Source organism: Scyliorhinus torazame, chromosome 9 (genome assembly GCF_047496885.1).
Source record: "Scyliorhinus torazame isolate Kashiwa2021f chromosome 9, sScyTor2.1, whole genome shotgun sequence".
Lineage (NCBI taxonomy): Eukaryota > Metazoa > Chordata > Chondrichthyes > Carcharhiniformes > Scyliorhinidae > Scyliorhinus > Scyliorhinus torazame.
Window position 1 is genome coordinate 91,867,077 of NC_092715.1, and position 18,702 is coordinate 91,885,778.

The window sequence follows — 18,702 nt, forward strand, 5'->3', positions numbered from 1 at the left end:
GTGTTGCAGGCTGTGAGCTCTGTGCTCCTAGCTAGCTGCTACTCGAATGAGTGGGAACTCTGATGTCCCCTGTCTTTATGGTGCGTGTGCTCTCACTGGTGATTGTCTGCGGTGTTGTGTATATTGATTGGTCCCACTGTGTATCCATCAGTGTGTGTCTGCAATATGATATACTGGTGTATATTATGACATCCCCCCTTTTATATAAAAAAATGTGCCTGCGTGACAATAAATAGTGTGTGGTGAATTTTCCTGACTCCGCGTGTGCAAAATATTTACAGGACTATGTACATAAAACTAAGCTATTTACATGGGAAGGTGCCTGGTGCAGAAAAAACAGTGTGTCACACAAATAACGAGATGAACACGATATACAAACCACTTGAACGATTAAACGGAAGAACAGAACAGACCAGAGAGTCCATTAGTGCAAAGTTCACAAATTAAGTCTCTGAGGTGGTCAACGAGTTTTGGTTGACCGTCAGGGTGGCACACCACTCATCGTCTGGATCGATGCTTTATGCCGACAGCGGCTGGTGTCTTTGCTTAGAAAACAGCCTGTTTTTCGTGACGACACCGACTCGAAAAGGCGTCTTCGGGTCCTCGGTGCCACTGCTGTGTGGGAGGTCGGAATCGGATTCGGTGACCGTGGGTTGAATTGCCCGAACATTTCTGCAAGGCTGGCTGAAGCGATATGAATTGGAAGGCTGAGCTGCTCGACAGCAGGCAGCATAGTGGCCAAGTTTTCGTCATCATAGGCATTGTCGAGATTTTGCGGGGCATTACCGTTTTAAATGGGCGGAGCCACAGTTGCCGCATGTCGTGACATCACGTTCACTGTGCCACCGTGCAGTGCGGTGCGCTCCTGCATGGTGCACGCCTGCGCATTACGTTCCTCCATGCCGCCGTCCCCTCGTTTGGTGCGTACAAGCGCGGGAGTCCGTGAAAAGCACACGAAATGGCCGCTCTCATCCAGGCTGAGGTCCTGGAGGTGCTCAATCACTTGGACCCGTTCCGCCTCGTGGGAACCTTGCCACGCCGTTTCAGCCGCTTGTATATGGGAGTACCGACTGGTGGCATTTTCATATAGGACACAGGTCTCGATGGCGGCCACTAGGGTGAGTTGCTTTACTTTGAGGAGCTGCTGACCTAGGGGGTCCGACTGAACACCGAAAACGATCTGGTCGCGTATCATGGAGTCGGAGGTGGGCCCGTAGCTGCAAGATTGCGCAAGGATGCGGAGGTGCGTTAGAAAGGATTGGAAAGGTTCGTCCTTACCCTGCAAATGCTGCTGGACCACGTAGCGTTCAAAACTTTCATTCACCTCTACGCTGCAGTGAGTGTCAAATTTGAGGAGAACCGACTTGAACTTCGTCTTGTCTCCGTCATCTGCAAAGGTGAGAGGGTTGAAAATGTGGATGGCATGTTCCCCGGCCGTAGAGAGGAGAAGAACAATCTTTCTGGTGTCCGAGACGCCCTCCCTGTCTGTGGCTTCGAGGAAAAGCCAGAAGCTCTGTTTGAAAATCTTCAGGTTGGCCCCGAGGTTGCCAGCGATGCGGAGCGGCGGCGGCGGGCTGATGTTGTCCATGTTGCAGAATGACGGAATGCTGGCGGAAGGCAGATCACTTGCAGGTAGGTCTAAGAAGTGCTAGTATGCAACCAATCCTGGTATCATGATGTGTTGGGTGTTCTGGATCACATACAGGTCACCAACACTTGAAGTAGTGCAACACTATTTTATTAAAAAGTTAAGTATTTAAACATACTTGAATGGTGGGTAAATACGATACCAGCTTTAACTAAAGATCTTTGCCTTGTCCTAACCAGTTGATGCACTCAGCACATGGTGAATGTCTGTGTTGCAGGTTGTGAGTTCTGTGCTCCTACCTAGCTGCTACTCGAATGAGCGGGAACTCTGATGCCCCTGTCTCTATAGTGCGCGTGCTCTCACTGGTGATTGGCTGCGGTGTTGTGTATGTTGATTGGTCCCACTGTGTGTCCATCAGTGTGTGTCTGCACCATGATATACTGGTGTATATTATGACGCCAACCACTATTCTACCGTGCTGCCCACAGTCCAATGTTAGGTGGATTGGCCATGATAAATTACTCCTTAGTGTTCAAAGATGTAGAGGTTAGATGGGGTTACAGGGATAGGGCATGGGAGTGGACCGAGGCAGGGTGTTCTTTCAGAGAGTCAGTGCAGACTCCATTTGCCAAATGGCCTCCTTCTGTACTGTAGGGATTCTATGCATAAGGTTATAGCTGGCACTTGATAAACTCAAGGTAATCGGGAACATTAAGTATGGTTTTGTGAAAGGGAAATCATGTTTAACCTGGAAAGCCTTAGATAGCAGGATGATATAGATGGGCTGGTCAGATGGGCAGAACAGTGGCAAATGGAATTTAACCCTGAAACGTGTCAAGTGATACATTTTCGGAGGACTAACAAGACAAGGGAATACACAATGAACGGTAGGATGCTAGGAAGTACAGACGACCAAAGGGACCTTGGGTACGTATCCAAAGATCCCAGAAGGCAACAGGACAGGTAGATGTGGGCGGCACAGTAGCGCAGTGATTATCACTGCTGCTTCACAGCTCCAGATACCCGGGTTCAATTCGGCCTTGGGTGACTGTGAAGTTGCACTTTTTCCGCGTCTGCATGGGTTTCCTCCGGGTGCTCTGGTTTCCTCCCACAACTCCTCCCACGATCTAAAGAAGTGCAGGTTAGGTGGATTGGCCATGCTAAATTATCCCTTAGTTTCCCAAGATGTGTAGGTCAGGTGGGGTTATGGGGATAAGGTGGGCAGTGGGCCTAGGTAAGATGCTTTTTCAGAGGGTTGGTGCAGACACGATGGGCCAAATGGGCTCCTTCTGCACTGTATTCTATAAGGTGGTTAAGAAGACACACTTGCCTTTATTCGCCGAGGCATAGAATGTAAGAGCAAAGAGATTGTGATTGAGCTGTTGAAGCTTGTTAGACCACAGCTAAAGTACTGTGTGAAGTTCTGGTTGGCACACTTTCGTAAGGATGTGATTGCACTAGAAAAGGTGCAGAGGAGATTGCCTGAGCCGGGACGTTTCTGATATGGAGAGAGGCTGGAATGGCTGTTTTCCTAGAGCAGAGAAGGCTGAAGGGGACTTCATCGAGGTGTACAAAATTATGAGAGGTATTAGTAGGGTAGATAAGAAAAAATCTTTCCCCTTCATAGTGGGGTCAATAAGCAGGGGACATAGATTTAAGAGACGATGCAGGAGATTGAGAGGGGATCTGAGGAAAAGCTTTTTTATCCAGAGGAGGGTGGGAATCTGGAACTCATTGCCTGAAAGGGTGGTAGAGGTGGAAACCCTCGCAACATTTAAGAAGGATTTAGATGAGACATGAAACGCCATAGCATACAATACTACGGAGCAAGTGCTGGAAAATGGGATTAGAATAGACCACGGCCGGCTTCTCTGAAATCCTGGCCAAGTGTTAACACCGGCGTCAAAACCGGCGCGAGCGACACCGGCGTCATCGGGCCTCCAGGCCCAGGCATTCACCCCTTCCTAGGGGGCTAGAACAGCACCAGAGTGCTGTCCGCTGCTCCGGCGGCGAAAGTCGGCGTGCCATGGCCGTCTCCACGCCAGCCTCCAGGCAATATGGCGGGGCCCCACAGGGGCCCGGAGCGGGAGAACATTGCCCCCCCCGGAATGAGCCCACCCGCCGATCGGTTGCCCCCGATCGCAGGCCTGGCCACCGTGGAGGTCTCCCCCAGAGTCGTCGCCCCCCGCCCCCCACCAGGACGGCCCAGCAGCCAGAACACCAAGGTCCCGCCAGATAGGACCATACACAAATGACGCTCGGCGGAACTCGACGGGCACTTGGCCCGTCGCGCATGGAGAATCGCCGGGGAGCCGCTTTCAACGTCCCACGACCGGCGCCACGCCCGCACGATTTGTGCCGATTCTCCGGTCGCTGGAGAATAGGCGGCCCGGCGTCGGAGTGGCATGGCGGGATTCGTGCGCCCCCCTGCCGATTCTCCGACCCGGCGTGGGATCAGAGAATCCTGGCCCACAAATTTGATGGCCGGCACAGACACGATGGGCCCAAGGGCCTCATTCTGCACTGTTAAAGTCTATGACGATGACTCTAATATGTTAGTGTTCTTTGAAGGAGTAACTTGTGCTGTGGAAACAGGGAACCTGTCGATATACTGTACTTGGATTTCCGGAAGCCAATTGATAAGGTTTCACATTGGAGGTTATTGCAAGGTTAGAAAGTTAAAGCTCATGATGTAGGGAGTAACATATTAGCCTGGATAGAATTGGTTGACTAGCAGAAAACAGAGAGTATGCATGAATGGTTCTTTTTCTGATTGGCAGGATATGTCAAATGGAATCCTGCAGGCGTTTGTGCTGAGGCCTCAACATTTTACAATTTACATCAATGATTTAGAAGATAGGAGTGAAGGCATGGTAGTTAAATCTGCAAATGGCACGAGGAAAGGTGGGAATGTATGTTCTGAAGAAGTCATAAGGAGTTTGCAGACAGATATCGATAGTTGAGTGGAAAAACATCTGGCAAATGGAGTGTAATGTGGGGAAATGGGAAGTTATTCACTTTGGCAGGAAGAATAGAAAAGAAGAGGACTTAAATGGAGAACGACTGCAGAATTCTGAGGTGCAGAGGGATCTAGTTGTTCTCGCGCATGAGTCAGAAAACATTAGTACGCAGATACACCATATAATCAAGAAAGCTAATGGAACATTATCCTCGATTAAGGGAGGAATTGAACATAAAGTAAGGATATTAAGCTTCACTTATAGAGGGCATTGGTGAGAAACATCTCAAATATCTGTTTTAGTCTCCTTATTTAAGGAAGGTCTTAAATGTGTTGGAGGCAGTTCACAAAAGGCTTACTAAATTGATACCTCGAATCGCCAGCCACCCCCCGCGCTCCCGATCTGAACAATATTACCACCTTGCTCCACGCCTGTACCTCCCTGATGTCTGAAACTCCTACCCTCCTCTCCCAGGGAACAAGGTTCATTCACCAAACAGCTAAATCAATTCTGACTCATGTATAGGAATACAATTCATTCAACAACAAAAATGTCTCTAACATTACTGGTGAAGTGGCAGTTACATTTGGCATTTGACTTATTGAAACCTCCAAAGACAAAATGAATTGTTCAAAAGAAACAACTGGATCAGATCGAAGATTGGGAATACAAAGCAAAATATTGTGTCTTTCACCAAGGACAAGTTCTGGCTATGAACTACTCTGAGGAGAGAAATGGGTTCCTGCCACGATCATTGCACTTTTGGGACTTTCTTGCATACCGTCCATACCCGGGATGATGTCCACACCTAGAATGATGTCATCCAGAGGTGGCATGTGGACGAACTGTTAATGAGGAGAAGGAATCCATCGGTTGGCACAGTTGCTTCACTGCTCCAGGCTTCCAGGTTCGATTCCCAGCTTGGGTTACTGTCTGTGTGGAGTCTGCATGTTCTCCCCGTGTCTGCGTGGGTTTTCTCCGGGTGCTCCGGTTTCCTCCCACAGTCCAAAGATGTGCAGGTTAGGTGGATTGGCCATGCATTAGGTGGGGTTGCTGGAATAGGGTGGATGCGTGGGCTTGGGTGGGGAGCTCTTTCCAAGGGGCAGTGCAGACTCGATGGGCAGAATGCCCTCCTTCCTCATTGTAAATTCTATGTCTATGTGTATTCCTGGGGTGGGCGGGCCATGTAGCATGTGCAGCTCATTGGGTAGCATCCCAATCACACCTTGATGCCTGGAGACTGTGCCTGAACATTACAGGAGGGAGCACCACACACACAGCAGCCAACATCTTCTGAACACCCAGGGAATGGGACAGAGATTTGGGGACATGTCCACGGCTGGAGGGTGGGTGAGTGCACCGAGGAGGGGGAGATACCTGGAGAGATAGGCATTGTGGAAGAAAGTGACAGAGGCATCATACTAATTGTGCACAAAGGTGTTTATTGTGTGTAACATTTCCGCACTCTCCCAATGGTGTCCCGCCCCCCCACGCTGCTCTCAGTTATCCTCGATGAGCTTGGCACTCCTAGCTCTACCACTAAGTTTAGGTGTATCCCCAGGATGCACATCAGAGGTGGAGGCAGCCAGCTGATAACCTCGTCCCATGGCCTTCGATGCCCCTGCTGGGCGGCCTCTGGGACTCTGAGCAAAGCTGTGCTGCCCCGTCTCCTGTGCTGGCTGTGAGATGCAGCCTCATCAGAGGGGTGGAACTCAGGGGAACTGCTGGCCACTGTCGCTACTCCATGGGACAGGTCCGGGTTGGCACCCAGCACCCCTCCTCCCGCTTGGCTCTCATTGGACCCTGAGGTTCACCTTGGGATGGAGTGGCAGCTGGTTCAAGCCCCGGCTGCCCCTGCATCATCTGGCACTGCCAGCCTTACCGGTTCCCCATGGTCCGCACCATCATGTCAACGCCCCCGGCGATGCTCCTCAGTGACTGAGACATGCTCTGAAGCATCTCGGCAAAGGCCACCTGCGACTGGGACAAGCTCCGCAGCACCTCGGCCATTCCCATCTGAGAGCAGGACATGTCCCGCAACACCTCATCAATGTCAGCCTGGGACTGGGTGACATCTAGCGAGTTAGACATTCTGCTGGGACCCTCAGCCATGGCTGTCACCGAGTCCGCGATGCCTTGGACATCATCACTAATGGTGCCAATGCCGTGCACCAGACTTTCCACTGACGTCACCACCCGAGCAGTGTTGGCCTCGGTGCCACACATTGCCGACGCCATCTCCAGTGGCCGTAGCATCTGGGACTCCTCCAAGCGGCTATGTATCTGCTGGAGTGACTCTGACATCTCTCTCTGAATGTCCTGACTGCTCCCTAACGTCTCCATCAGCTCCAGGATGACCTCTTCCACAGGCTCAGCATCAGGCTGGGACCCAGCTGGGTCCTCGGATTCAGCAGACCTCCAACTGTGTCTTGTGCCCCAGAAGCCTGACCACTAACATTTCCCACCGAGGTGCGTGTATCTGCGCTGGTGGAGAGTGGGGTTGACAGCTGTGACGCGACTATTATTGTGGCATCCTCGGAGCTCTCCTACGAGGTGGTCTCATGGGAGGCTGGAGAGTGGACCACCTGGGATGGGCCGGCGCCGTCAGCTGCAGGACCTGCGGGAGAATGGACATGTGGTCAGTGGGAGGGATGGGTCAGTCAGAAAGGCAATAACAACTCATGTTTGACAGGTCCTCCGGGTGGAGCGCGGTGGTTCCTCACCTCTGCGGCGTCCTCCAGCCTCTCCATTGGTGACCGCCCGGTCCGCGGCCACACTAATCACCACCAGGGCATGCTCCTCGAAGGTGGTCAGGATTCTTATGTCCAACACACTATCGCCAGTCTGGACTCTCCCGGTGATGGTGGGAGAGCTTTTTCTGAGAAGGCATCGTTAGCCACGCGCGTGGTTCACAGTGATGGGGGTGAGGGTGGGGCAGCAGTGTGAAGGAAGGGTTGGAGGGGTTGAAGGGAGTGTGGGTGGAGGGTGGGAAGGGGGTCGTATGGCGATTTGGGGGTGGATGCTCGCGTGGGGGCAGAGAGGCCAGTCCTCCTGTACACTCTCCCGATGCTCACAGCCGCCGCCACCTTGTCCCAGGCAGCACTGGCTGCACTATGGCTGACCCTCCGGGACCCTCGGGGGCCAGGACAACCCTCCTGGCCTCCACTGCATCTACCAGCACCCCCCAGATCTGCATCCCTGAATCTTGGGGATGGTCTCCTGGGCGCCATTGTTGAGAGCTGGCCGGGAATTGGCTGAGCGAGTGCTGCTCGATCCTGTTAGCGGTGGGCTGGCGAGTGTTATGCGGGCGAATTGGCTGGTGAGCCTTCATTTGTGGTGAGAAGCCTGCTGGGCCTTGTTAAGTGGACCAATTAACATTGCATAGCGTTGCTGACCTCGCCAGGCAGAGAGCCGGGAAGCTCGCAACAGTTCCAGCTCGCTACCACACTTAGAAATTTTTCCAGAGAATCGCGCCCGCTGTAACCGCATATCTTTCTTGTTGGGATGTCTTCAGAGCATAAATGACATCCTTGATCCAGGGTAGAACATACTTTCATCTGTTACCACTGCAATTCAGCTACTGCAACAAATATCAGGTTTGGTCAATTTAGAGTTTCTCTTCATTGTATCTCATGCATAGTTAAGCACACCTGTACCTATCTCTAAACAAAGTTCAAACTTCTGGCAATCCATTCTGTAGGCCTGACTGTGCCGACTTTCAGAGCCCTGGCTTCACGTTTCGATTGTTATATTGTTCATACATCACGATCCTTGCTCACCCCCATCCCGAGCACATGTGCTCAATTAGAAACGCAGTTAATCCACCTGCGTTTATTTAACCACATTTGATGTTCAATTAACATGGAGTCTAGGCAATGGAAGATACTGCTACCAACAGTGGAGCAATTAAAATTGGGGATACCCAAGAGGTTAAAATTAGTGGAGTCCAGATATGTCTGACGGTTGTGGGGCTGCAAGAGGTTACAGAATTATGGAGGGATGAGGCAATATAGGAGCTGGTTTAGCACAATGCGCTAAACAGCTGGCTTGTAATGCAGAACAAGGCCAGCAGCGCGGGTTCAATTCTCGTACCGGCCTCCCTGAACAGGCGCCGGAATGTGGCGACTAGGGGCTTTTCACAGTAACTTCATTGTAGCCTACTTGTGACAATAAGCGATTATTATTATTATATAGGGATGTGAGAATCAGGATCCGAAAAATTGTTGCTTGACTGGGAACCACTGTAGGTCAGCGAACACAGGGGATCAGGACTTGCTGCTCCAGTTAAGACACAGGCAGTAGAGTTATGGATGATCCCATAGTCAACCATGAATGAGTAGAATGTGAGAAAGCAACTGGAGTGTATTTAAATCGTCTAGAAGTAATGAAGGCATGAATGGGTATGAGCAGGAAATGAATTGTGAGAAAGGCGATGCTGCAGAGGTGGAAGTAGATGGTCTTGGTGATGGCACGAACAAGAAGTCATAAGCTAATCTCAGGATCAGATGTGACACCAAACAGACTGGCTTATACTCAGACTGTTGCCAGGGAGAGGGAATGGAGATGGTGGCTCGGGCATGGAGTTTGAAGTGGGGACCGAAAACAATAGCTTCAATCTTTATAATATTTAATTTGGGAACATTTCTGCGGTTCCTGTGCAGGATGTTTTATTTGCTGTCTGATAATTTAGTAACAATGGAGGAGTTCAGAGAGGTGGTGGTGTGAGATAGGGCAGGGTTAACATATATGTGAAAATAATGCTGGGCCTTCGGATGATATCACGGACGGGCAGCATGCATTTGGGATATAGGAGGGATCTGTGGAATAGATCCTAGGGAAATACCAAGTTTACTGTGCAGGAGGAGTGATGTACCATTAATTCACTGCTAGATAGTGAGAGCGAGAGAACATAGGCATTATTACACAAGAAATGCCTGCCTGAGATCGCTGTAACAATTGAGTGGTCTATATACCGTCCGGGGGCGCGGAGCCAGTGGCGGAGCCCACCAGGGTTCCAGTACACTACATGGAAAAGGGATCATATTACATTAATCTACAGCCAACTTATTCTGGTGAATACATTCACCACATTCACCCCCTGTTAAAAAAATGAAGTCCAGTGGGGGTGAAGTGGGGTCATCAAATGTTCAGTCTGTCTGGAGGCTGGACTGTTCTATTGGACTTCCTCTGCCCCGGCGGTGTGGCGGGTGCTGCCGATGTAGTCGTTGACTCCGGGAGCGTGGCGTTCTGGACCTTCAGTCCAGCGTGTCGGCGACGGTTGAGGAGTGGGGATAGGCAGGGGGGAGGTGGATGGCAGCAGAGGGCTGGTGATAGCGGTAAGGGGGAGGTAGATGGCGGCAGCGCAGGCTTGGGACAGTACAGGAGCCCCGATGGGGGGGGGGGGGGGCGTAAAAGGTTGGGGGTGGCAGTAGGCTGGGGGGGGGGGGGTGCGTTGGCATGGGATCCAGCAGGGGCCAGGTCCCGGAGGCTACATGCAGTGCAGGGGGGCAGGGGTCCGCCGGATTTTAGGGTCAGGCTTCAGTGTCTGCATTGGAAATCAAATCCAAGCAGTAGCGGGGCGCAGAGGGAGAACATACAGTTTAAAACGGGCGTACTCAGCGCCCTGTATCGCAAGGTTCGCAACGCAGTACCCCGGATCTGCACTGAATGTGATCCGGAAGCAAGATAGATTGTCTGGGACGCGGGATAGATGTGGAGGGAGCAGCGCCTTACCGTGTCGGGGTGGACGAAGCTCTCTGTGCTCCCGGAGTCGAAAAGATAGGAGGTCTCGTGCCCATTGACCCGGACGGCCACCATCGAGTTCTTCAGGTGTTTTGGCCGCGACTGGTTGAGGGTGACTGCACCGAGCTGCGGGTAGTCTGCGTGGTCAGGGTCGCAAGATGGCAGCCCCCACGGGTCGCACGTGTCGGGCTGGGTCGGAGATGGCGACCAAGATGGCCGCCCCCATCGGTCGCACGTGCCGGGCTGGTTTAAAGATGGCGGCCCCCACGAGCCGCACGAGGTGGATGACTCATCTGAAGGGAGCGTTACCGGCAGGCACGCAGCCACATTGTGGGGTCTGCGGGCCTGTAAGTCTGTGGGTCGGGCCTGGTACGCTTTCGACTTCGGGGCTTTGGATTGAGCCAGACAGACTCTGGCGAAATGTTCCTTTTTGCCGCAGTCACTGCATGTCGCAGTACGGGCTGGGCAACGCTGCCGGGGGTGTTGGGCCTGACCGCAGAAGTAGCAAGGTGGTCCCCCGGGCTGAACGGGCAACCGCGCGGCACAGGTCTGGTACGTAGTCGGGTCTGGTGAAGGCTGCGTCTGTGGTGCCCACAAGGGGTTCGCTGGGCCTGCCGGGAATGCGCTGAGGGTCTGGTAGGCCACCTCTAATGAGGAGGCTACCTTTACCGTGCCCTGTAGGTCAGTGGCACCGTTTTCTAGCAGCCGCTCATGGATGTAGTTAGACCGGACCCCAGCCACGTAGGTGCCCCGGATCATCAGTTTCATATGCTCGTCGGCCTCCACATGCCTGTCGTTGCAGTTGCGGGCGAGTAGGGTCAGGCTCTCCAGATACTTGTCCAGCGATTCCCCGGCGCATTGTCGGCGGGTAGTGAGGAGGTGCCATGCGGAAACTTTGTTCACGGGCTTCACGAACTGTCTCTTTAGAATCGCAACCGCTGCGTCGTACGTGGCTGCGTCCTGAATCGTACCCGAGATTCGGTGGCTCACCCGGGCTTGGAGGAGGCACAGCTTGAGGGTGTCGGAGGGAGGCGTTGCAGAGGAGTCGAGGTAGGCCTCAAAACATCGGAGCCAGTGGGAGAAGATTTCCTTAGCTTCTGCTGCTCATGCGTCCAGGCTCCAGAGCGGCTTCCATAATGATGTCTTTGTGTAATAAATTGATGTACCATTAATCCACTGCTAGACGTTGAGAGCGTCAGAACATAGGCTTTATTACACAAGAACCTGCCTGCCTGAGATCGCTGTAACAACTGAGCGCCGCCCCAGGCGGCCGGACTACATACCGTCTGGGGGGGGCGGAGCCTACCAGGGTTCCAGCGCACTACATGGAAAAGCGATCATATTACAGTACTCTACAGACAACTTATTCTGGTGAATACATTCACCACAAGGAGGAAGAGACAGAAGGAGGTAGGGCTGGGACATGGAAGGAGGTTGTGAGTAATGTGTAATACAATCAGGGTTTTTCAAACCCAGGGTCGCTGATTTGTTTTGTTGTAGGTGTAACATAAGCGGCTTCCTTGTGGTGCACTTGACAAAGGAAGGTTCAGGCGTGGAGATAACTTCAACACGTTTATTAAACTATTTACACTTCTATTACTCGGGTTCGACACTACTGCTAATCCTACTATAGCTACCCAGACTGACTACCCAGTTGCTGCAATCCACGTGGTGGGTGTAATATTGAATCAACCCTGTGTCTCTACTCACTGACTGTCTCCACTGGAAAGAGGCAGATCATGTGTGTGGTGTCCTTTTTATATGGGTTGGTGTAATGCCCTCCTGTGGTGGTGTCACCTCTGTGTGTATCGTGAATGTCCATTGGTCGTGTCCCATCTAACTGATCTATTGGTTGAGTGTGTGTGTGTGTGATGTCTTTGGTGCTCCCTCTAGTGTCCAGCTAGCCTACATGCATTTATATTGATGCACATCACCACAGTCGCGACCCGCAGGTGGATTGCATGGTGGATGTCAGGAGGGTCATGGAGCGATCGGTCGTGGTGCTCCCGATCACGGGAGAAGCGCCCAACAGCTGCGACCGGCTTTTAGATTGAGAATTTTGGTCGACTGCCAGCAGCTGCAGCATTTTTCCTTGCTCCATCCGATTGGCACCGAGATTATCCAATGGGTGATTAGCTTTCCTAACGTCCAATTGTTCTGCTGACTAATAGGAGGAGGTGGGGGCAGTACTTTCGGCAGCGGACTGTTGAGCTCTGGGCCGGTGAAGGACACAGACAGCAGCCGAGTGAAGTTTGTGTGAAGGATGAGAATGCTGGGTCATGATGCTGGCAGTCAACAGCAGTTCGCTGGCTTCCACAAGTACTTCAATGCCTACACCATCACAAAGAGGAGGAAGTGTGTGATAGCTACATAAACAGCAATTTGTTTGTTCTTCAAACTGAGATCCGAGAAGAAGGCACCAGCAGCAATCACAGAAAAGAAATGACATGTGGTTCTCCTCTGGGGCAGGGCAAGTGGAATTTAAGCACCAGCATGTGAAATCTGTATGAATGTTTGAAACCACTGCATTCGTGTCACTATAATGATATGTTATAAGTTATCGGTCTTTACAAATAAAACTCATGGGGCGCCATGTGCTGTATAAAAACAAAAATGAATGCCGTCCGCGTGCATGCTGCCTCGGGAAGATCTGGCAGTGCACATGTCTGGTGTTCAGTGGGGCAGAATGTCACCTTCAGCGTGCTATCCCAGTACCATCTTGGCCTGATGTCAATGCGCTGTCCCAGTACCATCTCCTCCTGACGTCAGCGTGTTGTCTCAGGACCAAATTTCTTTTTAAAACTGCAGAATCTTCACGCCATAAGTGGTGAGAGAGAGCAGGTCCCGTACCCGGCGCGCGTCACTGACGCCACGCGATTTGTGCTTTGGCTGCAAATTCTTCCATTTTGTAACTGCCAGCAAGCAAACAACAGGAGTGTGTGACGAACTGAAGATGGATCGGTTTATACATAGAACATAGAACATACAGTGCAGAAGGAGGCCATTCAATCCATCGAATCTGCACCAACCTACTTAAGCCCTCACTTCAACCCTATCCTCTTAACCCAATGACCCCTCCTAACCTTTTAGGACACTAAGGGCAATTTATCATGGCCAATCCACCTAACCTGCACGTATTTGGACTGTGGGAGATGCCGGAGCACCTGGAGGTAACCCACGCAGACACGGGGAAATGTACAGACTCCGCACAGACAGTGACCCAGCAGGGACCTGGGACCCTGGTGCTGTGAAGCCACAGTGCTAACCACTATGCTACCATGCTGCCCTTATAATAAGGAAGAGATGGCCAGAGCCACAAACAGGCCAGGATCTCACAACTAAATCTACTGGTGGGAGCTTCTCAGGAAACTCCAATGCAGGACAAAGCGGTTTCGCATCAGACCGGCATCTATCTCGGTTTCGGCGTCGGAAGGTGTGATCGCATTTCGCGATTTCGATGTTGGCTAACGGAGAGTCCACGGCAGGCAAAAGCAGTGCTGGTGTAAGCTCCATGAACAATCCATTAAGAACATCTGAAATCGGGAAAAAAAGCAGTCTAAAGTGATTTCTTGACAATGCAAATCGGGATGCAAAGCCCATGTGTGTTATGTGAAGGGAAGTACTGGCAAAAGAAAGATTATGCCCTCAAAACTTCAAAAGCATTTGAAGACAATGCATGACGAGTTTGAGGACAAACCTCTTGAATTTCTTCAAAGGATGCAGTGAGAACTTAGATCATCAGCTGAAGCCCTTAGCTGAAATATAAAATTGAATGACAAAGCAAATGAGACCATGAGGACCAAGCAGGCTTACCTGTTGCATTAAAGGTAAGCAAAAAAGTCAGTCATGAAGGTCGGCTGGCATGGGTCGCGAAGGTCTGCCAGCGTGTGTGGTGAAGGATAGCCGGTTGGTAAAAGAGAGTCCTTGGCAAAAAAGTTTTTAAAAACACTGTAATGCATGGAAGTGATCAGAGATGGCCTGATCTGTGATTGACATAAAGGGACTAGAAGTAATCTCTAGATTACAAGACCTAGCAAGAGGTAGAATTGTACCAGGGCAAAGGTTGAAAATGTGATTTGAATACTAAAAATTCATTGAGAACTTATTTATCCCTTATTCAATCCTTAGGCTTAATTAAGATTTTGGGCCTAGATTTGCAATTTAGTGGGAGGAAAATCTAGGTTTTATTTGCAAAATATCTGGACTTCTCACTGAAGAACTAGATTGTCTATTCAAGAACTGAGCCGATGAGCCCACCCTATATGTTGACTGTATAATTTAACTCTGGAATATTGCACTCTGCAGCAGCACTAATTGTTAATTAATCCAAAATGCAGGAATTGTTACTGAGTCACAAAATCATTCTTTATCTCTTGCCACAGAAAATACACATATGAGAAATAGGCATCTGTTGCAATTGTTAATATTTAATTCCATACAATCCCTGTGGTTTTACATCTGTCAAAAGTTATTGTGGTTGTTGAATGTTATGTTTATTTTAAGGTTAGCTTTGATTCTTTGGTTCTTCGAGTCTCCGATGTTTCTGCTGGCACATGTGAGGCTGTAATATCTCGGAATGGTGTGTATGGATTTGTTGTTGTAGAGTGGAGCAGTGGCTATCCTGATGGCATGGTTCCTGTGGGATTTACATCTGGTAATATCAAACCTGCATCTGGTGAGTACCAATGAGAACAGTTTATCAGACTTAATTGCAAGATGTGTGACAAGTGTACTTTGCGTTTCTCACAGGCCTGCCTTGGGGGGGGGGGGGGGGGGGGCGGGGGGGGGGGGGGGGCAACAGAACTTTCAAATCCTTGGCTTTGCTGAAATGGTTGGACCAGCATTAGAACATAGAACATACAGTGCAGAAGGAGGCAATTCGGCCCATCAAGTCTGCACCGACCCACTTAAGCCCTCACTTCCAACCTATCCTTGTAACCCAATAGCCCCTTCTAACCGTTTTGGACACTAAGGGCAATTTAGCATAGCCAATTCACCTATTCTATGTTCTATAGTGTAGATGGGCTTTCAAGTGGTTTCACAGGTCGGCGCAATATCGAGGGCCGAAGGGCCTGTACTGCGCTGTAATGTTCTATGTTCTATGTTCTAATCTACACAGTCTTTTGACTGTGGGAGGAAACTGGAGCACCCGGAGGAAACCCACGCACACATGGGGAGAACATGCAGACTCCTCACAGACAGTGACCCAGCAGGGAATCGAACCTGGGACCCTGGCGCTGTGTAGCAAGAGTGCCAGCCACTTGTGCTACTGTGCTGCCCATTGTCTCCAGAACTGGAGTGGGCTGTGGAGGTTTCCTGACTTATCAGAGAGGGCAGGGTCAAGTAGTCAATCAAAGTGCTCTCTATTTAAGGGGGCCCGTGGCAAAAATCTGACTGGCTGCAGGAAGTCCCGCTGCTGAGGTGTTCAGGGGTGTGGAGAATGGAAAGAGAACATGGGATGGTTCCCTCCCCCACCCAGTTCTCTGATTGTACCCTGGTGGCCATGATGGAGGTGCTGAGGGACAGGGGATAAGCCTATTCCCTGAGGATGGAAGGAAAAGGCTCGCAAACATAATGAAACAGGCATGGCTGTAGGTAGCACAGGCAGTGAGTAGGTGTCGAGGACCTGGATGCCATGCTGCAAAAGATTTAATGATCTCATTAGGTCTGGCAAGGTGACGCATACCACACAGGTGCTGCCCATCACTCTCTGGCCTCCCCAGCATTCTCCTGACTGTCTCACTTTTCAGTTCCATGCATTTCTTTCTCTCCAGCCACCTCCTCAGATGTTCATCTCAACAGACACCACTTGCATTCATCTTATTGTTGTCTCACACTCATCCCTCAGAGGTACCCTCCTCACATGTTATTATTCCATCATCGTTCCACTTCTCTGCATTACGATAGTGACTACACTTCAAAAGTACTTCATTGACTGTAAAGTGCTTGAAGATGTCCGGTGGCTGTTAAAAGCACAATATAATTGCTAGTTATTTTTTCATAATTCTACCTTCTCTCATTGAAGGAAAAGAGAGCTCACCAATCCAAGGAGAGACAGAGAGGCAGGGGTGGACTTGCTTTCATGACAATCCTGACTTGATTGGAGGAGGACACCCTGGAGATTGGCAGTGTGGCACATGTACTTGGCATCTGCGATTAAGGACTGGGTGTGACCCACAGACAACATTAGATTATGCACTGTCACTTGGCACTTAACAGTCTCTCATGCTGATTCCACTCACTGAACTGTCATGATATGCACAGCGCTGAATCTGTCCCCTTTCTCAATGCCTGTCATTTCTTTGATCTCTGTCAGAACTTTCCCAGGCAATGGGACAGATTTGTGAATCCCGCCCCCGCCCGAAAAGCAGCGCCGGAGAATACGGGCAGCCAGCGGCGGGGCGGGATTCGCGCTACCACCTGGGGATTCTCCGACCCGCTGCTGTGCTCTTGCCTCGTGAATCCTGGCAAATGCGGAGAGCTTGGGGAACTGGAGTGTGGATTCCCGGCTTGGGTCACTGTCTGTGTGGAGTCTGCATGTTCTCCCTGTGTGTGCGTGGGTTTCCCCCGGGTGCTCCGGTTTCCTCCCACAGTCCAAAGATGTACAGGTTAGGTGGATTGGCCATGCTAAATTGCCCTTCGTATCCAAAAAGGTTAGCTTGGGTTATGGGGATAAAGGGGATAGGGTGGAGGTGTGGGGCTTAAGTAGGGTGGTCTTTCCAAGGGCCAGTGCAGACTTGATGGACTGAATGGCCTCCTGCACTGTAAATTCTATGAACCCGATGCCTTTTCATCATAATTGATGGTAGTTTCATGGCCACCATTGCGGAGACGAACTTTCAATTCAAGACTTTTATTAATGAATTGAATTTGAATTCCATCAGCTGCCATGATAGGATTTTAACCTGTTCCCTTGGGGCATTAGTTTTAGCCTTCGGTTTACTATTCCAGTGATATTATCACTATTGCTCCATCATACCAGATTGTAATCTTCGTTTTCACATTTAAAGGGACAAACTGTTTTTAGGCGGCCATGATAGTCCCAATTTAGATTTGGATATGCTGCTGGTATTCTTGGGATTTTGATGCTGAAATACTGCCTCCTTATACCTATTTGCACGACCAGGTCCAATATTTTCCCCCCATTGTCTTTTTAAAACATTTCTGTAAAGTTATTTTAATACCCTTCTTGTCGTGAACTGAAAATTAGTTCAAAAAAGGAACTAAAAGAATTATAATTGATAAAGACTATTTAAGTTCCTATGGTAATGCACAAAGACTAATTAGGGTAAATTCAGCAGATCTACACTCTCAAAGGGGACATGGATAATCAAGATAGAGCTGAAATTTTCTGACTCATGCTGACAATGGTGTGAGCATAAATTTGCTGCGTTGTCCCTAATCTCAGGAATGTTTCAATCATGAATATAGTAATTGAGAAAACTTTTAACGTGCTCTTTTGGTATTATTTATTTATATGGATTAAATGTTAATCGACATCTTGCACCATTATTAGCTATCTGTCCTTTACCACCTTAAATACAGGTTCCCAAAATTGTTATTGTGAGTTAACCCAACTTTATTATTTATTTTACAAAAGGTTCAGTTGTCCTTTCTCATGGTGAGAAAAGCAAGCCTGTGCTTCTCACCGTGCCTACTACTAACTTTACGGGAGTGGAATCCTTCGCTGTACATCTGTCTGCAGTGCACAGTAATTTTTCTAGTAAAGCTGAACTAAGGTAAATTCAACTAGTTGCTAAAATATTGTTCATGATCAATAATTATACTTGTCTATAGCTTTCACAGCTAATTTATGTTTATACAGTTATTATTTGAAGCTTTTTATTTGCACAAGAAATCGCTGAAATTGAGTTCATCATCAGACCACTGAAGAATGCAACTATATATAGTGTCAAAGGTGTTTGTTTCAAAGTATCATTATAGCTGTGGGTAGAAAGAAAACAAACTTACCGAACGATCTACAAAATGAAATTATCAAATAGTGGTTATTTTTTGTAACATTGACATCAGCACAAACCAGAATCAACGTAAATTCAATATAAATTGATAGGCAAATTACAATTGGTACGGAGCATAAATGACACATGGAGTCGTGGATCCAACAATGTGGATCCCTAGGCAGTCCACTCCGCTTGTATGGCACCAATTTCAGCCATTAACTCCTCTCAAGCTCAGATCTTCCTCGGCCTGTAATCCAGTATTTTTCCATCATGGACCTAAGTCTCTGCAGACAGTGTAAACAGGGTCCTGCCAGTGCAATCATTTACACAAATGTGCGCTTCTTTCCAGAACCTTCTCCACTCTCAGCCACTCTCAGTTGCGGTAGCATGGATCTACAGAATATGAACTTAAAAATTAGGAGCAGATGTAGGCCACTCAGCTCCTCAAGCC

At 49.6% G+C, this 18,702-nt stretch overlaps 1 protein-coding gene across 1 annotated transcript in view; it reads left to right on the forward strand.

The window, feature by feature from the left end:
* The window catches only part of adgrv1 (adhesion G protein-coupled receptor V1), a 981,490-nt gene that overhangs the window by 514,797 nt on the left and 447,991 nt on the right, over nt 1–18,702 (forward strand). The window contains exons 72-73 of the mRNA XM_072516264.1: nt 14,794–14,965; nt 17,891–18,029. Coding sequence (XP_072372365.1) covers nt 14,794–14,965; nt 17,891–18,029 — 311 coding nt within the window. The remainder of the gene's footprint in view (nt 1–14,793; nt 14,966–17,890; nt 18,030–18,702) is intronic.